At 42.7% G+C, this 22,615-nt stretch overlaps 4 protein-coding genes and 1 pseudogene across 5 annotated transcripts; 3 read left to right on the plus strand and 2 right to left on the minus strand.

Moving 5' to 3' along the window:
• Window positions 1-238: 238 nt before the first annotated feature.
• Window positions 239-5,925, plus strand: LOC141816810 (transcription factor LHW-like). 2 transcript variants are annotated; one of them, XM_074704541.1, is made up of 10 exons: window positions 239-485; window positions 795-989; window positions 1,098-1,170; window positions 1,973-2,014; window positions 2,129-2,188; window positions 2,649-4,373; window positions 4,481-4,582; window positions 4,947-5,087; window positions 5,174-5,299; window positions 5,382-5,925. In XM_074704541.1, the coding sequence occupies exons 1-10, from the start codon at window positions 388-390 to the stop codon at window positions 5,535-5,537; spliced, it is 2,718 nt and encodes a 905-aa protein (XP_074560642.1). In that variant the 5' UTR covers window positions 239-387; the 3' UTR covers window positions 5,538-5,925. The 2 variants fall into 2 exon arrangements, with proteins under 2 accessions (XP_074560642.1, XP_074560643.1); XM_074704542.1 differs by lacking the exons at window positions 4,947-5,087; window positions 5,174-5,299; window positions 5,382-5,925 and having other exon boundaries at window positions 4,474-4,571.
• Window positions 5,926-6,020: 95 nt separating this feature from the next.
• Window positions 6,021-7,834, minus strand: LOC141816813 (BEL1-like homeodomain protein 1; annotated as a pseudogene).
• Window positions 7,835-8,151: 317 nt separating this feature from the next.
• On the minus strand, window positions 8,152-11,408 carry LOC141816801 (WAT1-related protein At5g64700-like). The gene is made up of 7 exons (XM_074704533.1): window positions 11,209-11,408; window positions 11,068-11,130; window positions 10,884-11,000; window positions 9,125-9,377; window positions 8,884-9,042; window positions 8,635-8,783; window positions 8,152-8,543 (listed from the first exon to the last, which is right to left on the minus strand). The coding sequence occupies exons 1-7, from the start codon at window positions 11,397-11,399 to the stop codon at window positions 8,381-8,383; spliced, it is 1,095 nt and encodes a 364-aa protein (XP_074560634.1). The 5' UTR covers window positions 11,400-11,408; the 3' UTR covers window positions 8,152-8,380.
• Window positions 11,409-14,467: 3,059 nt separating this feature from the next.
• Window positions 14,468-16,540, plus strand: LOC141816802 (exocyst complex component EXO70C1-like). The gene has a single exon (XM_074704534.1). It carries the CDS (start codon window positions 14,468-14,470, stop codon window positions 16,538-16,540), a length of 2,073 nt encoding a protein of 690 aa, XP_074560635.1.
• Window positions 16,541-16,806: 266 nt separating this feature from the next.
• On the plus strand, window positions 16,807-22,031 carry LOC141816804 (magnesium transporter MRS2-F-like). Its single transcript, XM_074704536.1, has 6 exons — window positions 16,807-17,371; window positions 17,691-17,933; window positions 18,525-18,653; window positions 18,856-18,917; window positions 21,325-21,457; window positions 21,581-22,031. The coding sequence occupies exons 1-6, from the start codon at window positions 16,967-16,969 to the stop codon at window positions 21,857-21,859; spliced, it is 1,251 nt and encodes a 416-aa protein (XP_074560637.1). The 5' UTR covers window positions 16,807-16,966; the 3' UTR covers window positions 21,860-22,031.
• Window positions 22,032-22,615: the final 584 nt, after the last annotated feature.

The raw sequence follows: 22,615 nt of genomic DNA on the forward strand, positions 1-22,615 counted from the left end.
TTTGCCCTCGAAGAGCACGAATGATGACGACCGAGGTTGCGCTTTAATTTCTGTTCTTAAGGTGGTCGCTCCGAGGAGGAGCCCGCGAAGCCTCCTCCCTGGTGGTCAAGCTCGTCGATGGGTGGCTGGCGACCCGCTGCAAAGGAGGAGGAGGGGAAGGCGGCGCGGAACAGAAGGAAGAGGGGCGGCGGGGTGCGGACCATGCAGGCTGGGCGGGGCTCTTGCCGCGGCAGTTAGGCACGCTCGGAATATCTATGTATTGCCGCAGCGTTGGCATTTGTGCTTCCTAACTCGATCGTTCTTACACATCTCTCCGTTTTGGTGCTTTCCGGCTGCGGCAAAGTTTGGTTCTTTTGGTTCAGATTTCAGAACAGAGTGCGGTTCCTCATGGGGATGCCGCTGAGAGAGGGGCTGAAGAGACTGTGCCTTGAGTCAGGGTGGTCCTACGCTGTTATCTGGAAGCCGGTTGTCTTCGAGCGTCGAGTGTAAGATTCATGCCTCAATTGCTTTCACTTGGAATATTTCGTCGGATAAGATTTGGCTGTGATAGGGTTTGGTAGCTTCATAGCTTGCCTTTGTTGACCCTGGCAAATATGGAAATGGTTTCCACTTTAGGTTAATCTGTTAGTTAATGACGAGTTGAATCTAACATAGAGGTGGGTTAGGCAGGGAGAATAAGTGCTTGTTAGTTGAAGACACATTTATATGGTAACATTCAGTGATTTTTTGAATTTCTTTCATGTCCGAGCTACATGTTCGGGCAGTTGTTCATGGAACCTTTTCTGAAATTACAGGCATTTGATCTGGCAAGATGGGTACTGCAACAAGAAGCCCAATATCTCAAGCTTCAAGATCTCTAATTTCCTTCATAAGGAAGAAGATGTGGGTATCAAGAGTGACGGCTTAGAGCTAGGCTGTGAGAAGCATGATGGAACACACGCTCTGGTTCACAAGATTTTGGCATCTCAGGTCCATCTTGTCGGAGATGGGTGTGTGCACATGCGCCATTCTTGAAATTACATTTCTCTTTTGATTTGTTTGTATGCGACACCGACTTCTCACTCCTTGTTAAATTTAATTAATCAAATTTATTTCAGGTTAATTGGACAGGCAGCTCTATCAGGAAAATATAAGTGGATCAACACAGACAAATTTAGTTCTGAATCTGAGGTATATATCTTAATGTCTTATCATATAGTTGAACTAATCTATAGCTCCAAATCATATCCATGATGCACATTTTACATGTGAGAGCATTGTCGTTTGAAATGGGTTGTCTTGCTTGCTTTAGCATCCAAAACACAGTATCTTTTTATAGCTCCTTATTTGGTTGAGACTCGAGTTTGCTAGGTTATCAGCTACTTGTCCAACCCTACCCACAAGGGATGACCATCTTGTCATCGTCCTGTTGCTCTTTTTATCTTTTTTATTATTTTTTTTTGAAGATGTAGAAGTGACTTAAAAGATCCTGATATCATATAGCCATACATAGAGTTCAATAGTGGGATAAGATCTGTGTAGCTGATCCAGAATAGTTCAGACTCATTGGATTTTTTTGATTTTTGTTGGATTGTGTAGACCTATTAAGATAGCACTAGCTATTGCTACCGTAACTTCTCCTGTTGAAATGATGAAGAGTCCATCAATTTTGTTTGAAAATCTGAATCAGATACTCAATTTATTTGATATTATTTCTCTGATTCCCAGCATATGCAAACAATTCAATTAGCATTGTTCGCTAGAATGTCTATGACTGGATTATTCACTATACAAGCCAGTGTATGAATTGGATGGGAAGTTAGAGATCCATGTATAAGCTCTCATGTTATATCTCCACCTTCCTTTGTGTATGAATTACTTTATCTAGCTTTGATTAAATTTGAAAACATCTAAGGTTCTAAGATTTTGACTAAGTGCTCCTTCATTATACTTTTTTTTGGGCATCCTAACTGATTTTACTGCATCCTGCAAGGGCCTTGTTGAGATTAACTGTCAGATAGAAGCAGGCATGCAAGTAAGATATTTCACTTTTCTGTTTCTTATTTTTCTCATTTGTTCTAAAGCTTTAGTCTTTGTTTTACATTTATGTTTGTTATTCTTAAGTTCTGATGACTTTTTTGTTTGGCAGACTATTGTAATTGTCCCTGTGCTTCCATATGGCATAATACAACTTGGTTCTACTCAAATGGTACTATTATTTCCACTATACTTCTTCTGAATATGTCCTATTTTTTACATTGTTTTGTCCTTTAGTTTTTACTTATTGCTTCAACTTTCAAACAAATAGTTAACACAATAAAGTCTGAAATGTTAGCACTTCATAAAATGACATGGGATTGCGTCAATGGACTAGGAAGAATTAACTTGAACATGGTCGCTATTTTTCTGAAAAATAGTTGAAAGTATTTCTATTGCACCTTTAATATTTAGTCCAAGATGCCTACATCATAATTGTTGATAAAAAATGTTGCAGAAACATACATTTCATCATAAAGTAATTTCATAAGATTTTTTTTTTTTTATTTTTGTGCAGAAACATCCATCTATTCTTGTTAATTGGTAGAGGGGATTTATGCTAATGGGCGTAGGTGGTATTTGAGTGTATACTTATTTTATCTGCTATTTTGATTTGTATATGTTAATTGCAGGTTATAGAAAACATTGGATTGGTTCAGCACATAAAATGTTTGTTTGCGAAGCTAGATTATGTTTCAAGTGATGTTCTATCTAGTAATACCCAGAAATCTTGGAGGGAAGATTGTCAAATATATAGTTCACATGGGCCAGCTCTTGGTTCTCATTCTCAAAATCCTTGGCTTAATGTGGATGAGAAATTACATGTCATTGCTAATCAATGCAACACTGAGTTACTTAATTCTCCAACTCCAAGATCTTTCTCTGAATCTGTTTCTCTAATTCCATCTCAATTAAATATGAAAATCCCTTCTAGTGATTCTGAAGTAGTGCCAACCGAACTGACTGCGAAGATGGCATATCCTTTAGGTAAGCTTATTTTGCAAAGTGCTGATTACATATTTCCAAAGGCAGGCATACAACCTACATCACAGATTCCACCTGATGATTCAAAATCTGAGTGTCAAAACAGACACTCTGATTTGAACTCATTTTTATTACCTAATAATTTAAACGTCTTGGAAGAAGAGCTTATGTTTGCATCAGCTATTGGAGCATTTGAATCTACAAACGTTGTTTATGATATTAGCAATGCTAGTTCAACGACAAATCCACACAGAGTTACAAAATCCTCAACTTCATCTGCTGTAATTGAGACAACTTCAAATTTAGGCCAAAGAGCCCAAGCACTCAAATTTAGAAACACATGCATATCAGAGGTTTCCAGGAAGGACCAGCCTTTCCTATTAAGTGAAGGTGAACAGAGCCAGTCAAATCTTGAGATCAAAGAAAATGATGATTTAGTTCAAGCTTCTCATGTTTTTTCCTCTGAATCTAAAGTTGCTTGCTCTGATATGCTCTCTGGCATTCTCCAAGAACATGCAATAAGCTACTCAAAACCTGTCTGGAATGACCAAATACATGAAAATGTTGATTATGTAGAAAATGACACTTGTAGAACGGAGATCATTCAGTGTACACAAGATTTGAAAGAGTACAGGCTTCTGCCTTCATTGAAGAGTAGAACTTTGTTTGCTTCAGAAAATGATATGTTTCATATGTTGGATGCTGATCACAAGATATATTGGACAAATGGCAGTTTGGCTGATGTGGTAGTGCATAAGAATAGTACAAATGTTTGTGATCTTGGCACAGATGTAACCATGCCCCCAGAGGAATTGGATGCTTGTCCCAACTATGACTCCTTAAATGAACAGATCTCTTGTTCTGGGTTGTTTCCCATAGATGACAAGGATCAATTATTGGATGCAGTAATTACAAAGATCAATTTGTGTTCCAAACAGGGTTCAGATGGTAATGTTTCTCAGAGTGCATTCATGGATCCTTGTAGTTCACGTTATGCTAAAATTCCCAGTCACAGTGAAGCACAGTTGTCTAATCACAAGAATGATGAACCTGTAGAGTTTTCACCACTAGTAGTAAAATTAGAGCCTTCGTGCATAAGTTATAGCAAGTCTTCATGCAGCTTTGAGAAAGATGGAGAGTACACTCAGAAGTCTGGGTTTCATAAGCCTCAAATCAATGCACAGGTTGAAAGCTGTCAAAGCGCTATGAATGATTGTGCATCAGATTCAAATAGTAAAAGAGTTTCAGAAGTAGGTAAGCTGAACCGAAAGAGACCTAGACCAGCAGAGAGCCCTAGACCACGGCCAAAAGACAGACAATTGATACAAGACCGTATCAAGGAACTTCGAGAAATAGTCCCCAATGGGGCAAAGGTACTTGTTTTAATATGAAGCTTAATTCCTTATCTTTTGCAAATTCTGCTTGTATTTAAGAGCCCTACTTAACATATTTTTGCCTCTTATTGTTGCGGAGGGAATAGTGCAGCATTGATGCATTGTTGGAGAAGACTATCAAACACATGTTTTTCTTGCAAAGTGTGACAACGCATGCTGACAAGCTGAAGGTTTCTGGAGAACCCAAGGTCGGACTTTCACTCCTAACTTGTATGCTATGTCTTGTCTATATATTCTAAAGTTTTGGATAAAACTTTTCATTTAGCCAAATAACTCAGTAGTATTTCAAATGCACGATACAGTTTAATTGCAATGGTAGTTTGAAGTTTCTTCAGAATGAAAACGCATCTGAACTTTGACAAATTCTGGAACAAATGAATTTTATTGTTGGGTTTAATTGTTAATAGATGACCCTTTACTTTAACGTCATGTCTTTTTTGATAAATCAGTCAATTCTGCTCATGGCTGCATGCCATGATTCTGTGTGATTTTCCTTTGTTATCAGATTGTTGGACCATGCGAATGTTTAATAACAATTTCAGTTTCATGCAGATCAGCAATGAGGAGGGTGGTTTACTTATGAAAGACAACTTTGAGGATGGTGCAACATGGGCGTTTGAAGTAGGAACTCAACCAATGATTTGCCCCATTGTGGTGGAGGATCTAAACCCTCCTCGTCAACTGCTAGTAGAAGTAAATCATACTTAGCTTTGGTGCGAATACTTCCATGTTTATTGATCTTCAATGACGAGAACGTTTAAAGATGCATTTCCTTGTAGATGCTCTGCAAGGAGCGTGGTTCTTTTCTGGAGATTGCTGACTTCATCCGAGGATTGGGTTTGACCATATTGAAAGGGGTGATGGAGGCACGCAAAAGCAAAGTTTGGGCACGTTTTGCTGTAGAGGTGGTACTTCCAACGCTCTCCTCACTAAAAACAACACTATTGATATGTAAAAACATGGTCATACTCGTATTGTTGTGTGCAGGCAAACCGGGATGTAACTCGAATGGAGATATTCCTTTCACTCGTGCAATTGTTAGAGCCATCAGCTGGAAGCAACATGGCACTGCATACCGCTGGTAACATCAACATGGCTCATGCCATTTTCCAACAAACCTCTGTGCCTGCAAGAGTCATTTGATGATCTTCAGTGAATGGTCTCTTAGAACCATTGTTCTGATTGAAAAAAGGTTAGGAGGCAGGGTTGGCTTCTGCCATCATGACTGTCTCTCCGCATCCAACATTAGCGACGAAATTAAACATTCTTTTGTCTACTTCATCAACAACGCCTACTTGTGTGCGCCAACATCTCTAACTGTTTCAGTTGCCCAAAATATGCTTACCTTCAATTTGGTGGTAGCTAGCTATAAAGCCTTTGTGAGGTGTCATTGTTATGAGGTTTGCTCAGCATGATTGTATTTCCAATTTCAACATTTTTGAATCTGCTACCTCGTGCAATGCTGCTTGCTTTTGTGCAAATTGGAGGTATTTTTGAATGAACTTTGATAGGTTACAATTTGTTTGTTTTACTAGCAACGTATACATGATAAATCTTAATTAGTCTCATTGACTATCTTTGAAGATGACTGATTCGGTCTCACGGAAATTTTCCACGGCCACCATATTAGCAACCTATACATGATTTAAGGATGTATGGTTCGATGACAAATCAGAAATCTTTCATTATAAGAAATATTTTAAATATTATTTAAAAATTAAAAATGTTTAATTATAAAATATTTTTGACTCACGGATGAAGTGATTGAAGAGCAAGTGCGGAGAATGGAAACATGATGCTTCCGCAGCTGCTGCTGCCGCCAACTGCTATGCTATGCTGCAGTTTTCTGAAAATTGTGAAAAAGATCATAGGATTATAAGATGAAAAATATTTTATTGGTATGAGATTTTTTTGATAAGTCCAAAAATAAAATCATAAGGGCATGAGTTTAAAGTGGACAATATCGTACCGTTGTGAAGATATATATGGATTTCATCAGATTTAACAGTAGTATCAGAGCGGATTCATATGGTAAGGGCTCCTAATAAGAGGTCCGTTAGAACTATTAAAGGGGCAGATCCAATGAGATCCGTACCAATAAAGGATCCGTTAGGATTGTTAAGGGAACGAATCCGTTGGGACCACATCAATATCTAATTATGAACCCTTTTGAGTAAGTCCAAAAACAAAACCATGCCAATATCTTCCCAAGCTGGAGTGCCCGCTGCTGCCTGAAACGCTGATCGATGAAGCGAAGTTTCGACCCTCCGCATTTGTCATCTTCCTCCCCCAAGCTCCTTCTACTTGCCCGGGCTTGGCTGGCGATCGCATTTAGCAGGCACCGGAAGAGCTTTGATATCGTCCGAACGGCAAGCAAGGTGTAGGTTCTCGACGATCCGTAGCCAGCGATAGCCTCGAACGAGGATACTACGACTTGCGTATGGTGGCGGTACTGGCTGTACGTACCTCTCTTCACCTGCAAATTGGAAATTTTGCACATGAATCGAGTAAAGGTCTGGCTTTTACCAGTAAAGATTAGATTTTCGATCTGTTGTATATGCTCATCTAATTCGAATACAATCGATTTTACCTCCTTGAGCATGTCCGCCAGCTTCTCCTTCTTCATCTGCAGCTCCTGCCTTTCTGCGGCCGTGAGATTTGCAACGTCCGCTGCAACGACGTTGCCGCCGCCGTCGGCTTCCGCCGCCGGATTCTTTGAAGTAGCCTCCTTTCCGATCTTCACATCTTTGATTCCCTCGCAAGCGTTGACTAACTCGTCCAGCAACCGCTGAGCTGCTTTCAAGTACTTGGATCCCATCAAAAAAGACGCAAAGCTAGCTCTTCCCCTGCTCGGCGATCGACGGAGCCATATGCATCGCGACTGCCATTTCATGCTGACTGATAACAGCGGATCCTAATTGGTGTTATGTGCCAGTAAAGATCAAGAGGGGGATTGATAGGACGAGTCAAGCGGCCAACAGTCAACAAAATGTTAGACCGGTCTGACACTCTCAATCTCAATCTTCTTGGTCACTCGCTCTCGGCCAGTTCGACATTCTTGATCACTCGATCTCGCTCTCGACCAACTCAACTTCCTTGGTCACTCAGCCTCGCTCCCGATCAATCCGACCTCCTTGGTCACTCGTTCTTGACCAATCCGACCTCCGCGGTCACTCGACCTTGCTCCTGACCAATCGTTAATTGAGGTAGCAGATACTGACACAGGCCGGTTGGAGCGGGACGGCGCAGACCAAGTGCTGGCGCTGGCGATCGATCGGATTCGATGAATTGCTCATCGCCGAGTTGAGGAGGAGCATGTTCGACGGAGCCGCTGCTACATCGGCGTATCCAGTGCTGAAGGCGCCGGAATTCATGAGGTAGAGCGTCAGCAAGCCATCAACGGCCTGTACCTCCGGTGCTCAGCGGAAGTAGGTCGCCATATCGATGGCAAGTCGAAGTCGTCTGTGGAATTTATTTGAATGAATTCTCCAAGAAAGAGGTCGCGCGAATCAATGCAAGCTCGACGCAAAAACAACAGTCCAAGAAAGAGAAACGGAACAAAGTGAGTGAACGAGCCACTGGAGCAGCTCATGATTCATGCATGCATCACGATGCTGAAAACGCACCTGAAATTAAACCCTAAACTTAGCGCACTCAAATGAAACCCTAAAATTAGCTCAGAAAAATTAATTGAAAGAACTAAACACTAATAAATTTCCACTTTTAAGCTTTATTTAGAGCTGACTAATGAATGATGTCAAAGTCCCATTTAAATGAATTAGGAATGTACTTGTTTATCTCAATATTTTTGAAGCTTATATTTGCACCGCAGCATGTAAATGTATCTAATACATTTTCAATCATTTTTTATCCTTTTTTGTTGATCTCTCTTTCTTCTGTCCCTTAGTTTTGACGAATGAGATCATCATTACACACTAGTGCTGTTCAACTCAAGAGATGGTTGAATTAGTTACTACAAGACAGACTTATTGAAGTGGAACAACATCGTCAGAGTGATTTCCTGTTGCTTCCTTCTCCTCTGTGTGAGTTTTCCCGTCTTCAATTGAGACTTCAGAAGGCACTGTCTCTTTGGCTTTTCCCCACAGAACGCTATAGAGGCCTACGACCATTAGAATTCCCCCTAAAAGGCTGAAATTTCAAGTGTTATGACAATTCTATTTGAAAAAGAAACAAAACAAAATCAAATCAAATCAAATGGAGTCAGTTCTGAATAGGTTACCTTCCTAGATAAATCCTTTCTCCTAAGAAAACAGAACATATCAGCGTAAAAACAAGAGCCAAAGGTGTGAACATTGCTGTAAAAACAGGGCCCTTCTTCTCAATACAAAAGCTTTGTAAGTAGATGTTCAGTGCTGTTACGACAAAGCCCTGGCATACAAAGTTCCTGTTTTTTATACAACTTCTGATTGGAAGAAGAGGTTTTTACTATGAAATCAAGAGATTGAATTGATGTGCTCAGTAATCGTACACAGTAGACAATAGTAAGTAGTCCCAAATCCAAATGCAAGGTCCACTTGGAACTGTCTCTCTCAAATACCAGTGCAACGAAAACCAACTGAAAGGTGCTGAAGAGACATTGGAGGGTGGTGAAAATAAGCTTCGAGGGGTATTCCTTTAACATAATTCCCTGTCAAAAGAGACATGATCAATAGCTAATACACACACACCACTACGTTAATTTAGATAGTTTCAACAATATGGATAGATACCTGTAGAACTAACCACAAGGACCAACTCATATTGCCAACTATCAGGAAGATGGATCCTTCGATCCAGCTTCTTCTTTTAGGAGTAAACACATTGTTTTGGTACTTGGTATTTTGGCCAGAGTGATGATGAAGGTTCAAAGGACGGATGTGAGTGCCTCTATATAGCGCAATTGTCACGACACCAGCCAGGCAAAATGCAATTCCTAGTACCTTGGCTATTCCTGAAAGGCTTCTGAATTTGATTTTCTCCATCCTAAACACATAAATGCACATATTGAGACATATAGTTGTTGTTTTGCATCGAACATAAGACGTCCATTTTGAATCGAACTCATGTGTTCATCAAATAGCTAAAACATGAATGGCCAAAAGAAGCTGTAAGTTGTTGCTTTCCTAACACATCATAATTAGTTGTTTAGTTTTTTTAAAGCCTGTTGAGGTCTCATCTTAGTGGATTTAGTGGTGCTAGTTTTTTAATTTCACTGTTAACGCCAACTGGAGAGGAGAGTGATGCTGCTGCTTTTGGGGCGTATTATGGGTCAGTATGATCGGGTCAAGAAAGTCAAGAGTCGGTCCAAGTAGATGACACGCTAGACAGAAGCCTCGATGTCGGGGCTGACCGGCTTGGTCCCCCGACGATCTCTCGGCCACCTCAGCTCAGTATCGCTGAAACCAGGCGCACGAGCTCGACTCAAGAGGTAGCTCAACTCGGGGTCGAATGCATGACTCGGTGCTAGGCTCAGCTCGGGATCTCATGCCCGACCTCTCTTGAGGCTTGACTCTGGTTCTATACCAAACTCCGAGCTTCGACTCTAGGTCACTCCCCTCCTACCTCACTAAGGCTCCTCTCGATCATACTCCGTCTCGGTCTCAGTCAATCCTGACTCGGGCTCCCTCTGCCGATCACGCTCCAGTCCTTCGGTGCCCTACTTAACACTCAGCCGACTCTGTCCTGATCATTTCCCTTAGTCAGCTAGATAGGCCACCGCCAAAAGGACACAGGGAATCATGTGATAGGGTGGTTAACCTACTCTCCCATTAATGTGGCATGATGATGCAGTGTGATGTCGTATTGAAATGAATGACACGACTTTTCATTACTGCGGCGGTGATAGGATATCCTCCTTACTTAGATGGGACATCTCCTCTAACAGAATCTTCACTCAGGAATATTCTCCTTAATTAAGACAAGACGGATTTCCCTTATTCTCTCACCGGCCTCTAGATATCTCCCTTTTATCTCGTGGAGACAGGTACGCACACCCGTATCCTTCATGCTTAACAACTTGCTCCTTTTCCTCTCCGGTGAAAAAGTTGACTTGAGCGTTGGAGCGATTGAGCCAGGGCACTCCTGACCTCCTTTCTTACCCTCTTCTCTCTTACTGTGCAGATCTTAGCGGCGCCTACGAATCCTCCAACATCTTCCTTCTCTGTTCATGGTTACCAAGTACCACCTTGACCGTCAACTTCCCAGCTAGGTGGTTGGCTGCTCGAGAGGAGATCTCAACGGGAACAGGGCTGTAGACTGACATTATTTCAGCAGAAAAATAAGTAAATTGCCTCACTATAGTTCTGACAATTTGAATAAATGATTACATAATAGGGAAGTTGGTTTAAACAGGACAAGCATTTCTTTCTATATATACTTACTGGAGCAATTGATCCACCAAAATTATTGAAGGGAATGATCATTTTTTTCAGTTTAATGAATTTAATTTAACTCTCCCTAAACAAATGAAGCTGAAGAAGAGCCACAAACCTGAAGAAAATGGCAAAAAAGAAAGTAAATACTGGAATGCAGTTTGTAGCTGCTGAACCCATTGATGCTGAAGTATACTTCAGGCCTATGCTATAGAAGTTTAAGCTCCATGTAAGCCTAAAGCGTTGCACAACAGAATCAGTTCTATATAGTGAAACAAAACACTTAAACACCATTAACATACCCAAGCAATGCATGGCAGAACAGCTTCAGCAATATCATAAACGTCAGAGGCGGATAGCTTTTCCTGAAACAAGGACAGAGCCTGCAGCTAAATTGAAAACAAGAGAGAATTTCGGAGAACTTTCAAAAGTGACATGTCTACCTTTCAAGAACAAAAGCAAGCGGAACTAATAACATAGAGGCAGCTGCTTGCCGATAGAAGACGAACACAAAGGTGCTCATACCCGTATCAAAAACAGCCTTGGATAACACATACATCCCAGCATATCCTAGTTGTACAAGGATTGCAGCAAAATAAGGTTTTTTTGCATCCATGTCTCTCAAACAAGCCATTAGGGATGGGAAAATGCAATGCCTAGCTATCTTTAAAAAGGCTCAAGGGTCGTCCCACTTTAGCATCATCTTCAGGGCATGCAAACATCACTTCCACTGCTTTGTGCAGAACACGTACGTTCTGACTATTAATTAGGTTTCTTTGTTATGGGAACTTTTATCTGTGTATGCACATAAAATGTGCCCTTTTCCCAGTAATTTACTTTAAAGGAACACTAAACCTGATAGTGCATCAATTAATTATGTCACAACATCATTATTCTCCAGTGCTTTAATTATTGTAACGTGGACCAACTAGCTCTTAGCTTTAGAATCTCTGGGTGCTACTTGAATAGCTTAATTAACGCTACAATATTCACCTTGTGTAATATGAAAGAACTCGATCATTAATTCCTTCAAAACCACTTCCACCTGCCTTACAGATGCTTATCTTGCATCAGATTTCTGCATGAGAGGATTCTGTAGGTTCATGGTGAAACAGAGCTTTCAACAGCCCCTGCCACTGAAAAAGTTTTGCAACGTGATTGAATTTGTGCGGCCACATCTGTTAATTGAAGCTGGACATCAGCTATCCAGTGTAGTGGAACCAATATTGGATGCCCAAGTAGTCCACTAGTACCAGTACACACACATGGAATAGAGTTGCTTGGAAGCTCAGCTGTTTTCCAATCCCACAGGCAAAATGATCCCTCAATTGGAGTTTTGTTTCATGTCTAAGTCCAACTTTATTGACAACGAAGGATACGCATGAACAATTGCATGAAGAGTGAGAAAGAAACTTTTACAAGATATTGAACATGATGTAGGTAGCACTGGAGGCAAACAAAACAAAACTCATTTGTGACTCACTTGGAAGGAACTGCATACTCAACAAGTAGCATGCAAATCACCAAGATGGCATGCGATGATAGCTCGGATTCAAGCTGAAACATTCAGGCAAACATTTGTACTACTGCTTGTACCAGGCTCCTCTGCCTGTATCATACTGAAGAAACTTAAGTGAATGAACTGACACAAATGGTGGTGGTATTCATGGTGATAGATTGGTTTCTGAAACATGGTGTGGGTGGTGCCAAGATGGTAAACCATTTTCAGTTTGAATAGTGCCAAAGGCCAAATGATAAATAGCAAAATTCCCCTTTGACAGTATATTGAGGTTGAATATACATGACATCATGGAAGGAAAAGGTCTAGTTGACAGTGATGTGATACACAAACCTCACAGAGAGAATTAAAGAATCTCACAAAGAGAAAGGAAGTAAAATGATTTCAGTCATGAAACCAGTGTTGCACAATAAAATTCAACTGACGAAGGTGAACAGTTAAAGTAATGAGCTAGATGATGAACCTTTTAAAGATTTCATGTTGACGTCGGTGTTGTAGGTGACGTGGTTCGGATAAAAGTCAAGAAAGCCGATGTGGTCCAAGTAGTGGAGTCAACACAGATCCAATCCCACCGGAGTGGGATATCTGGTTTCTCGGATTCAGACCGTACTTTGGGCGCAGCGTGGGCTCAGTCCAAGGTTCGATTTAGGCTCCTCGGCTCCCGACGCCGTCTCAGCTATCTCAGTCGACTCGTCTCAGTCAGCTTCATCTCGGCCATCTTAGTCGTCTCATCTAGGCTAGCCTCGTCTCAGTCATCTCAGTCGTCTTGTCTCGACCAGTCTCGTATCGGTCATCTTAGTCGTCTCGTTTCGACCATCTCAGGCGTATCATCTCGGCCAGTCTTATCTTGGCCATCTCAGGCGTCTCGTCTCGGCCAGCCTTATCTCGGCCATCTCAGGCGTCTCGTCTCGCCCAGTTTTATCTCGACCATCTTAGGCGTTTCATCTCGGCCTGCCTCGTCTCGACTGACCTCAATCACCTCATCTTGACGACTCCACCACACTCTGTCTCATCCTGGGTTTCGCCCTCATGTCTTTGGTGAACGAATATCTTACATAACATGCTAAAGGAGAACGCGAATATTCTCACAAACATACAGCAGTCCAATGACGTACAAGCGATTACAAGATTGTCAGATCCGGTCCCCTCAGATACCCCTCTTTCTATATATAAGGCCAAAGGGAATATGAGGTTGTCAGACCTAGTCTCCTTTGATACCCTCTTTCTGCACACAAGGCCAAAAAGAAACAGTTGTTGGATTCGATCTCCTTTGCAGGTTGTTATAGGGGATGGGAGGAACAAGCTATAAAAGGTTTAGCCCACTGCCATATTCGAAGTTTACTATTGAAAACTCTGCTAGCACTATCTTCTTTTCTGCCTACATTTCATCATCTTTCTCAAAACCTTAACTTGAGCATAAGAATGGTTTGTTGGAATTTCTCAGCACCAGTCTAACATATCTTTGAAATGTGTTTCAAATTCTGATCATCTCCCTTACCTTAGCTCATCCAGGAGGTTATCTATGTTGGATTGATTGTTAACTGATGATTTAACCATCCATGATATTTGATGAGAACACATATTAAATTTGGATTCCTCTTCCATCAATCTCACTGCAAGAATCTTTAAATACTCAAAAGTCAAACTTCATATTTTATTATTATGTTTAAGTGAGGGAGGAAATGTAAATGGCCTGACATACTTTTGTAAATCTCTCTGTCTATGGGTTGTTTGTTTGTCGGTGTAAACAAATTTGATGATATTATTATATTAGTCAACAAATAATACACATTTCTATCAGCAACAACAATTGAAAGGCTCTCTCAATCCATCAAAAGTCAACTCTTTCATGAATTAGGCGTAATAAATCAGCAGAAAAGATTACAGAACTTGGTAAGGGATAAGAAAATGGTATAGAACTTGTCCTAAAATACATGCAAGCCTAACGGTATCTGACAGGGAGGAGAAAAATCCAATGGACAAGATCAGTTGAAATGCATGTAAGGGCGTCCCACGAGACTTGGTCAACGTGTATAGCTGACAACAGCACAGCACTTCAAATCTCCATCGCTCTTCTTCCTTCGTTTCCGCCACTATTTGTCTTCCCCCTTTGACGCCCCTCGTTTCTATTCTGCCCTTCTCTTCTCAATTTTAGTTTGTTTGTGACATACAACGAACCTCCGATGGAGAGAAACCACCTTCATCTCCCTCAAAAATGCAGCAGCTTCACCTCCATCGGCGACGAGAAGCACCGGGAGATGGACCGCAACCTCTCCTTGGGCAATATCAAACTGGAGTATGGCCACGAGAAGAAGGAGAGGCACGCGGGGGATACGATTCAAGAGGAGGGCGAGGGAGAGGAGGCAACAGAGAATTCGAATGCGGAGCAACCAGAAGCCAGCCTCAGCGCCATCTCCGATGATATTGACAAGTTTATCTCCCTTCTTCTCTCCGTCGACGAGGGCGGAGAGAGGCCGGAGATCCCTGAGTCTGCCATCAACGAATTTGTGGAGTTGGTGGAGAAGGAGATAGCCAAGTACGAGTCCGGCGAGGCGAAGTGGACGGGCGAGGAGGACGAGGAGGAGGTACCGCCGCTTCTTCATGCGATTGAGAGGGTATATAAGCTGACGGAGGCGGCGAGCAGCTTCTCGTCGGAGACCAATTACTTCCAAACAATGAACCGTGCCGGCGTCCTGCTTCACCAAGCAATGTGCCTGCTCGAGGACGAGTTCTACGCTCTACTTCAAGATCCGCACGCAAGTAAGCTTGATCCCGGGAGCTGCAGCACGAAGGTGAAGGGCCCGATCTCGTCTGCTCAAGTCCATGACTCTCCGGAACCCACTGCCTGCGAGTCGCAACTGCCGTACCCACCGGAGACAGTGGGGCGGCTGCGTAAGATCGCGCGCGCTATGGTCGGCGCGGGCTACTCGATCGAATGCTGCCAGGTGTTCGCAATGGCGCGGCGCAACGCCTTCGAGGCCGCTTTGCCGAGGCTCGGCTTCGAAAAGGTTAGCATCGAGGACGTCTCCAAGATGGCATGGGAGTCGCTCGAGGGCGACGTAGGGTCGTGGATCAAGGCCTTCCAGCACGCCACGACGGCCGTCTTTCCCGCTGAGCACGCTCTCTGCGAGGCTGTCTTCTCCGGCCATCGCGACGTCTCCGATCGCTTGTTCCGTGCCTTCGCGCGCGCTGCGGTCATCCAGCTGCTCGCCTTCCCGGAGGCCGTCTCCATGACCAAGCGTTCAGCCGAGAAGCTCTTCAAGGTGCTCGACATCTACGAGGCGCTGCGAGACGCGGCGCCGGGCGTGGATGCTCTGCTTCTCGACGCGCCGGAAGCAGGGCGCGACCAGGGTTCCTGCACGGAATGGATCACTACCGGTCCCAAGACGGAGATCATGGCGGTAAAGTGCCGAATAGGGGAGGCGGCGGCCGCCATCTTCTGCGACCTGGAGAGTAGCATTAAGGCGGACAACAACAAGATGCCGGTGCCGGGAGGCGCCATACACCCGCTCACCCGCTACGTGATGAACTACCTAAAGTACGCGTGCGAATACAGGGCGACGCTGGAGCAAGTGTTTAGAGAGCACAAACACTCGGAGAATTCGTCGGCCTGCGACGAAGGCGGCAGCAGAAATGGCGCCGCCGAGAATGAGGAGCCTTTTTCGGTGCAGCTGTTGGAAGTGATGAACCTACTGCACTCGAACCTAGAGGCAAAGTCGAGGCTGTACAAGGACCTGGCGCTCTGCAACATCTTCATGATGAACAACGGGCGGTACGTGGCGAAGAAGGTCAAAGGATCGCCGGAGATCCACCAGATATTAGGGGAGAACTGGTACCGGCGGCGATCCACAGAACTCCGGCAATACCACAAGAACTATCAGCGGGAGACGTGGTCGCGGGTGCTGGCGTGCCTTCGAGACGAAGGGCTGACGACGCACGGTAGGAGCGGCGGCGGGGTGGCGAAGCCGTTGCTGAAGGAGCGGCTCAAGAGCTTCAACGCCATGATCGACGAGATTCATAAGACGCAGAGCGCGTGGGTGGTGAGCGACGAGCAGATGCAGTCGGAGCTCCGCGTGTCGGTGTCGGCGGTGATCGTGCCGGCCTACCGCTCCTTCCTCGGCCGCTTCTCGCAGCACCTCGATCCTGGAAGGCAGACCGAGAAGTACATCAAGTTCGCGCCAGATGACCTCGAGAGCCTGATTGATGAGCTGTTCGAGGGAAACCAATCGGCCACGCCCAGCAAACGGAGATCGTGAGATATCGCCGGAGATCGATGATTAATCTATTTTTGGGGTGTGCAGGATCGAAAGATATTAATTCTGTTGTTTCATTTGTAATCGATCAAGAAGCTTTGCGATGTGAATGGAAGAGTACTGCATCTAGTTCTTGTTGCTGTGAATGGAAGAGTACTGCATCTAGTTCTTAAAATGGAAATGATCTAGTGGAGAATGATTGATATCGTTGACTTTAAATTCCCAAATGTGGCATATGTAACTACACTGCGTTCTGGCTCTGGCGCGTTTGCCGCCTGTAGGCGGTAGACCGCCACCAGTGGGCAACGGTGACGCTTCCCGGCATAGCCCTTCCCCAGTCTTGCTCTCGCCGCTCGTCCACCTGCTAAGAGACCAGCGTCGACGTCATGTTGTACTACCAACAGATGCGATCCCTTTGTCCGATTGCTCATGGAGACACGCCGCTCCGAGGCAGAAGGCCCCCTCTCAACTGGCGTTGCCGCCGTCGACGACGCGACGCCGCTAGCCTCGACGACCGGGCGAAGGAAGGATGGTCCTGTTAGGGAATGGTTAGTCGTCTCCGTGTCCGGGTGGTCGTACCAGGAGGAGGTTGGGAAGCACTCGATCATGCGCCGCACGGGTCTCCCTTCCCGCGATCTGCGAGTCCTCGACACGCTGCTATCGTACCCCTCCACTATACTCGGACGGGAGCGTGCCGTTGTGATCAAACTGGAGCATATTCGGGTGATCGTGACCGCCACGGAGGTCCTCATCCCCAACTTCAGGGATCCCTTGGTCGCCACCTTTGTCCAGGATCTCAAATCTAGGGTTTCCACTTCGATCAGCCCCCAACAGGTAGTGTCTAGTTATTTCAATAAGAAATTATGCTTGAAGTCTCTGTACTCGTAATTCAAGCATTAATCACTTGCAAATTCTGAGTCTTATTCTTCTAAAAGAAAAATGAAAACTATTTAACGCAATTTGAAAGTCTTATGTAATAGTTTAACTGATTGTCCGAGAAAAATCTTGTCTGGACCATATTGCACTGGAAAATCAACTCTCCATCTTGTGGTTGACTTTATGATCTATACAAAAATTGAGTTGACTTTTTATCTCGTTAATTTGTAGTACTGTTGGACCCTTGGCTAACTGTTGGGCCTCTGTCTTTTGGAAGGATGTCAGCACTTCACGATCTCCTCCATTTCCTGATGTTTGTGGATCACCCACACAGACTGCGAGGGATTCTTCAAATGATCGTATGCCATTGCAAAGTCTCATGTCAGATCATGATAGGCAGGAGCCCAGCATTGGGATCAAAACGGATGAAGCAGGATGTATGGGGACAAAAGTTTTACCTTTTGAATTCAGAGCACTTGAAGTGTGCCTTGAATCTGCCTGCAAATTTTTAGAATCAGAGGTCTATTTTACTATATGGCTAAGTGTCTCTTTCTTATTCTTCTTAATTTCTATAAGAAAGAAAATAACGGTGATGTTTAAATGTTCAGTAAAACAAAGGGACAACTGGAGTGATTGTATGGTAAATGATTTTCATGTAATAATTATCTGCAATAAATTCCATGCATTGGGCACTTTGTGTTAATCTTAGCCATTGTCTTAACTGCCTATAAATGAGCTATCTCTTGAATTTATACCTTTTTCCATGCTACAATATATCTTTGATTCATAACCTTGTGCCTTTATAGAATTTATCCTCTGATTAATTAGACAGTAGAATATGTTATTTTGGTGATAATTAAAAATAAATAAAAAATAGAATAACATATTCTGATTCTAAAGGAATCAATCATGAAAAAAGATTGGATATGAATAAGCTTAAAACTAAATTGGGTGGTTTCTCTTCCGAATTTGTCTTCTATTACATAAAGCAAGTTCAGTGGACTTCCTAACCCATAGCATTTGTTATGCAGTTGTTTTCAAGCTCTGTACCCCATACACATTCGTTTTACAAATTGCAGTGACCTTGAGTTCTTATACTTCTCCTTTTCAGGCTTCCGAGCTAGAGAAAGAGGCATATCCAACTTTAGATGAGTTGACTTCTCATATCAGCACTCTGAATCTTGAGCGAGTTAGACAGATAAAAAGTCATTTGGTCGCACTATCAGTGCGTGTGCAGAAGGTGAAGGGAACCTAGAGTTGCAAGGCCCATGTTTGTTCTGTCATAAAGAATTTCTCTCATGTTCAGAATAAATTTCCATGCTATGGTGAAAAATAATTCAAGCTGATAGGAGACAGTTGTCTAACTCCTGTACTTACTACATATTACTAGAATGAAGGAACATTGCCTTTACTGATAACTTCATTTCTCAATTTTTACATAGGATTTATCTTCTTGTTCAGATATAGATCTTGGTAGCAATAGCAAACACTATGTTGGATGTCCGTATCATAAATTCTTTAGATTTATATGTATTGAAAATATTCCAACAGTTGTGGTTTTCAGTCATAGTGTTTTACCATATTTCCGGATGTTTATTGTCTTGCCATATACCAGTAATTTGATGAATACCAAACTTCCCTTCATGATTGCTTGTTACAGTTATTGTTACCTTGACAAAACATATACTCTTTTATTTACTCTTGTTAAAGTAATTGTTTTATGGTATCTACCATGGAAGTGTTGGGTTCTTCGGGCCGCAAAAACCGCTTTTCGCGTGCGGAAACCCCGAAAGCCGCCACCGGATCCGTGCGAAAAATTATAAAATGCGCAAAACACGTTTCTACCTAGATCTACTCTAGATCTACAAAGAAGGAAGAGTTATACCCTTGTCGCGTGCCCTTCGCGTATCCCGCTTGCTCCGTTCCTCGCCGGATCTCAAGGTAGTAAACTAACTACCTCTCTATGGTATCCACACAAGCAAATAGGTGGAGAAATCCTTCTCTAGAGTGTGCTAGCACTCTTGGACAGAAGGTTTTCGTGCAAGGAGAGGAAGAGAAGAGGAAGAACAAGCAAGAGGAAGAAGAGAGGAGTAAAGAGCACTTAACACCACACAAATGAAACTTCTCCACTAAGAGTGCTAGTGGCCGGCCACTTTAGGAGCTTTATACTCCTTCATGGAATACCAAGGGTCATCTCATGAGGTGGCATATCATGAGGTGTCAAAGATGAAGTGGAGCAACATAATTGGCCACAAAAGCCTAGTCATCCAATGAGGTGGCAACAAAGACAAGTCACCATGACTCTTCACCTCCCTCTTCCACATCATTAATTCAAGTCAACATACTTGATGATGTGGATCATCATTGACCATCTCTTGACCGGCCCCATGCCATGTCACCATGACATGGCATTTGGTCAAGTCAAACTTGACTTTAGTCAAGTCAAACTTTGACTTTCTTCTTCCTCTTGATTAAGTCAAACTTAACCACTATCTCTTCCATGGTTGATCAAATCCAACCATTGATTCTAGTCAATTTAGATTTAATGAATCTCTATTCATTAATTTAAATTGAATTAATGAATCAAATCTTAATTAGACTTATTCAACACTTGAATTAAACTTGAGTCCAACTCAACTAGTCTAACTTGGATTACTCTTAACCCAATTTGGTTCATCTCATGAAACCAATCCTCTTGGTCCATCATATGGACCTAATCTCCATCTAATTGCCCTTAGTGTGTGACCCTATAGGTTCTTGTAACGTTGGCAATGCCCTAAACTCATTTAGGTGCATAAGTAGTGAGCGGTATCTAGCAACACATCACTACTACCCAAGTTACAAGAATGTTGAGATCCAACATCACCTTGTGACTACTAATTGTGACTCTCACAATATATGATAATGTCCTTCTATCCTTGACATCTAGAATGATCAAGCGAGGCATAGACCGTGTCATCCTCAAATCATTCTATATCTTGAACTCCAAGTAGGCTCACTCTAATCAAACGAGCTCAACATCTCATGTTGACTCATTTGGGCATGGCCATGCACTTAGTGGTCTCACTCTATCAAGAATGAAGATGTCACTCCCGTCATATAGGAGGGATAGATCCCATCTACATCACTCACATCCCTCCGCATAATTCGTTACATACCCAGTAATCGCCTTTATAGTCCACCCAGTTACGGGTGACGTTTGACGAAGCCAAAGTATGCAATTCCTTATGTAGGGAACCATGGTGACTTCAGGTCCAAGGACTAATAGTCATACTAATAGTCACATGAGAAAGTATATGACACTCATATAACGATCCATGATACTTTCTCATGGCGGGTCATTCAGTATACATTCTCCAATGCATACCCATGTGTCAACTTGATATCTCATATCCATGACTTGTGAGATCAAGTCATCGTGTTGACCTACATGCTAGTCTCTATGCATTAACATTGTCCTTGAATGTTAATACTTGACTAGGAATCGTTTAGTGTAGTGTTTTCTATATCATCTCACTATCGATTCAACCAATCGATTGATATAGATATGAACCTACTACTCAAGGACGCTATTATACTTAGTTTATTTGGCACCAATACAAGTAAGTATAATAACAAAATGCCTTTATATATATATAGAAATATGATACAATGAGATCCATACAACAATCATCAAATGATTGGCTCTAGGGCTCTCACTAACACACTAAGGTTCCAGTTTCTTCACTTGTGACATAAACAAGAAGAAAATGTTGAGAGAAACAACTAGATAAACTTTTATATTTCTCATGAGACTGGAAAACATGCCAAAGTAGGTTGAGGAGAGTTCTGTGACGTCTGAAATGCTGATTATTATGTACTTTTGAGCTGTATATTAATTTCAGTTCTTTTGTTTTTGTTTCCATTTCCAGTGATGAACTGGAGTCTGATGCTGAAAGTGGCGAAGATAATGCAGGTGGTTTCGACCCTGACATCCATGAGCTTGAAATGCTCTTGGAGGCTTACTTTGTGCAGGTTGATGGTACTTTACGCAAACTTTCCACGGTATGTATAAATTCTTTTGACTGTAAAGCTAACAACTGAGATTGTTATCTATCTGAGTTGTTCTGGAATTATTATTAGCTCTGGTGTAATCTTCTGATAACAAACGTCTGTGCTTTCCTAAAGCTAAGAGACTATGCCGACGACACTGAGGATTACATCAACATCATGCTCGATGACAAGCAGAACCATCTGCTACAGATGGGAGTCATCCTCAGCATGGCCACCATTATAATAACTGCTGGCATCCTCGTGACGGGTATATTTGCGATAAACATACACATCCCACTGTACAAATTTCCATATATCACTTTCGAGGAAACCGTGGGAGCTCTTGTAGGAGGTAGCATAATTTTGTTCATATTAGCCATTTGGTGGGGTAGAAGAAGTGGGATACTGCAGTAAAGATATGCTCATCCTGTAATCTGACCAGGTGAGCTAGTGTCTTATTTACGAGTTAAGGCCGATTCCACACGAGTTGGAACAGATTGTTTATTGTTGATGTTTTAAGTTTTTGCTGATCGAAACAGATAATTGCAGGGCAGGCATTGTTTGTGAAGCCTAATTACTTGTATAATTACTTAATTGACTTACTAAGCAAATTATGACAGTATGTGCCATCTAATTACTCCTCTTACATTACTCTTGTTTCAGCAAAAGATTAAACCCCTCACTTCAACGGTTCTACATAGTCGATTTCACAATCATTTATAATGAGATAAATCGAAAATTTACAATTGACTATGATAGAGGAGGATATTGCCTTGATTTTATTGAGATTCGATCTTTTATCCACTTCAAATGATGTAATGATACAAAATTGAATAGTTTATTTAAATATTCACAATTCAAATATATAATTCATCGAAATTGTTATGTTGTGCGGCCCGTACTATGCGACCCACGTGCGACACCCGCGACCCACCACTACTACTGTCGTCCTCGTCGCGCCGTCCGACTATTGTTGGCCGCCGCTTCGATCGCGATCGACGCGCTACTCGTCGGCGTTCTGTTCGACGTCGGATTCCGATTGGATAGTAGTGATCCCGTGTAATCCAGAAACAGTCGCCTTCCACTGTGCGGCCACAGATAACAGTCGCCGAATCGCAATCGAAGACCGCGGGGGGCCAGACGTCTCGCAATGGGGGGCAGCTGTTTTCA

The sequence above is a fragment of the Curcuma longa genome, unplaced genomic scaffold (assembly GCF_044706935.1).
Source record: "Curcuma longa cultivar G26 ecotype Majalengka, Jawa Barat unplaced genomic scaffold, ITB_CL_G26_1.1 contig_18247, whole genome shotgun sequence".
NCBI lineage: Eukaryota > Viridiplantae > Streptophyta > Magnoliopsida > Zingiberales > Zingiberaceae > Curcuma > Curcuma longa.

Excerpts from the sequence above, each read along its gene's own strand:
- LOC141816810 (XM_074704541.1), top strand. The coding sequence starts at position 388 with ATGGGGATGCCGCTGAGAGAGGGGCTGAAGAGACTGTGCCTTGAGTCA. Across the intron at positions 2,015-2,128 it reads AGATAGAAGCAGGCATGCAA|ACTATTGTAATTGTCCCTGT; the intron begins GTAAGATATTTC and ends TTTGTTTGGCAG. Across the intron at positions 2,189-2,648 it reads AACTTGGTTCTACTCAAATG|GTTATAGAAAACATTGGATT; the intron begins GTACTATTATTT and ends TGTTAATTGCAG.
- LOC141816802 (XM_074704534.1), top strand. The coding sequence starts at position 14,468 with ATGGAGAGAAACCACCTTCATCTCCCTCAAAAATGCAGCAGCTTCACC.
- LOC141816801 (XM_074704533.1), bottom strand. The coding sequence starts at position 11,399 with ATGGCTTGTTTGAGAGACATGGATGCAAAAAAACCTTATTTTGCTGCA. Across the intron at positions 9,378-10,883 it reads TTTTTTGCCATTTTCTTCAG|GATGGAGAAAATCAAATTCA; the intron begins GTTTGTGGCTCT and ends TTATGTGTTTAG. Across the intron at positions 9,043-9,124 it reads CCTTGTGGTTAGTTCTACAG|GGAATTATGTTAAAGGAATA; the intron begins GTATCTATCCAT and ends CTCTTTTGACAG.
- LOC141816804 (XM_074704536.1), top strand. The coding sequence starts at position 16,967 with ATGGAGACACGCCGCTCCGAGGCAGAAGGCCCCCTCTCAACTGGCGTT. Across the intron at positions 17,934-18,524 it reads GCAAATTTTTAGAATCAGAG|GCTTCCGAGCTAGAGAAAGA; the intron begins GTCTATTTTACT and ends TCTCCTTTTCAG. Across the intron at positions 18,918-21,324 it reads AAACACTATGTTGGATGTCC|TGATGAACTGGAGTCTGATG; the intron begins GTATCATAAATT and ends TTCCATTTCCAG.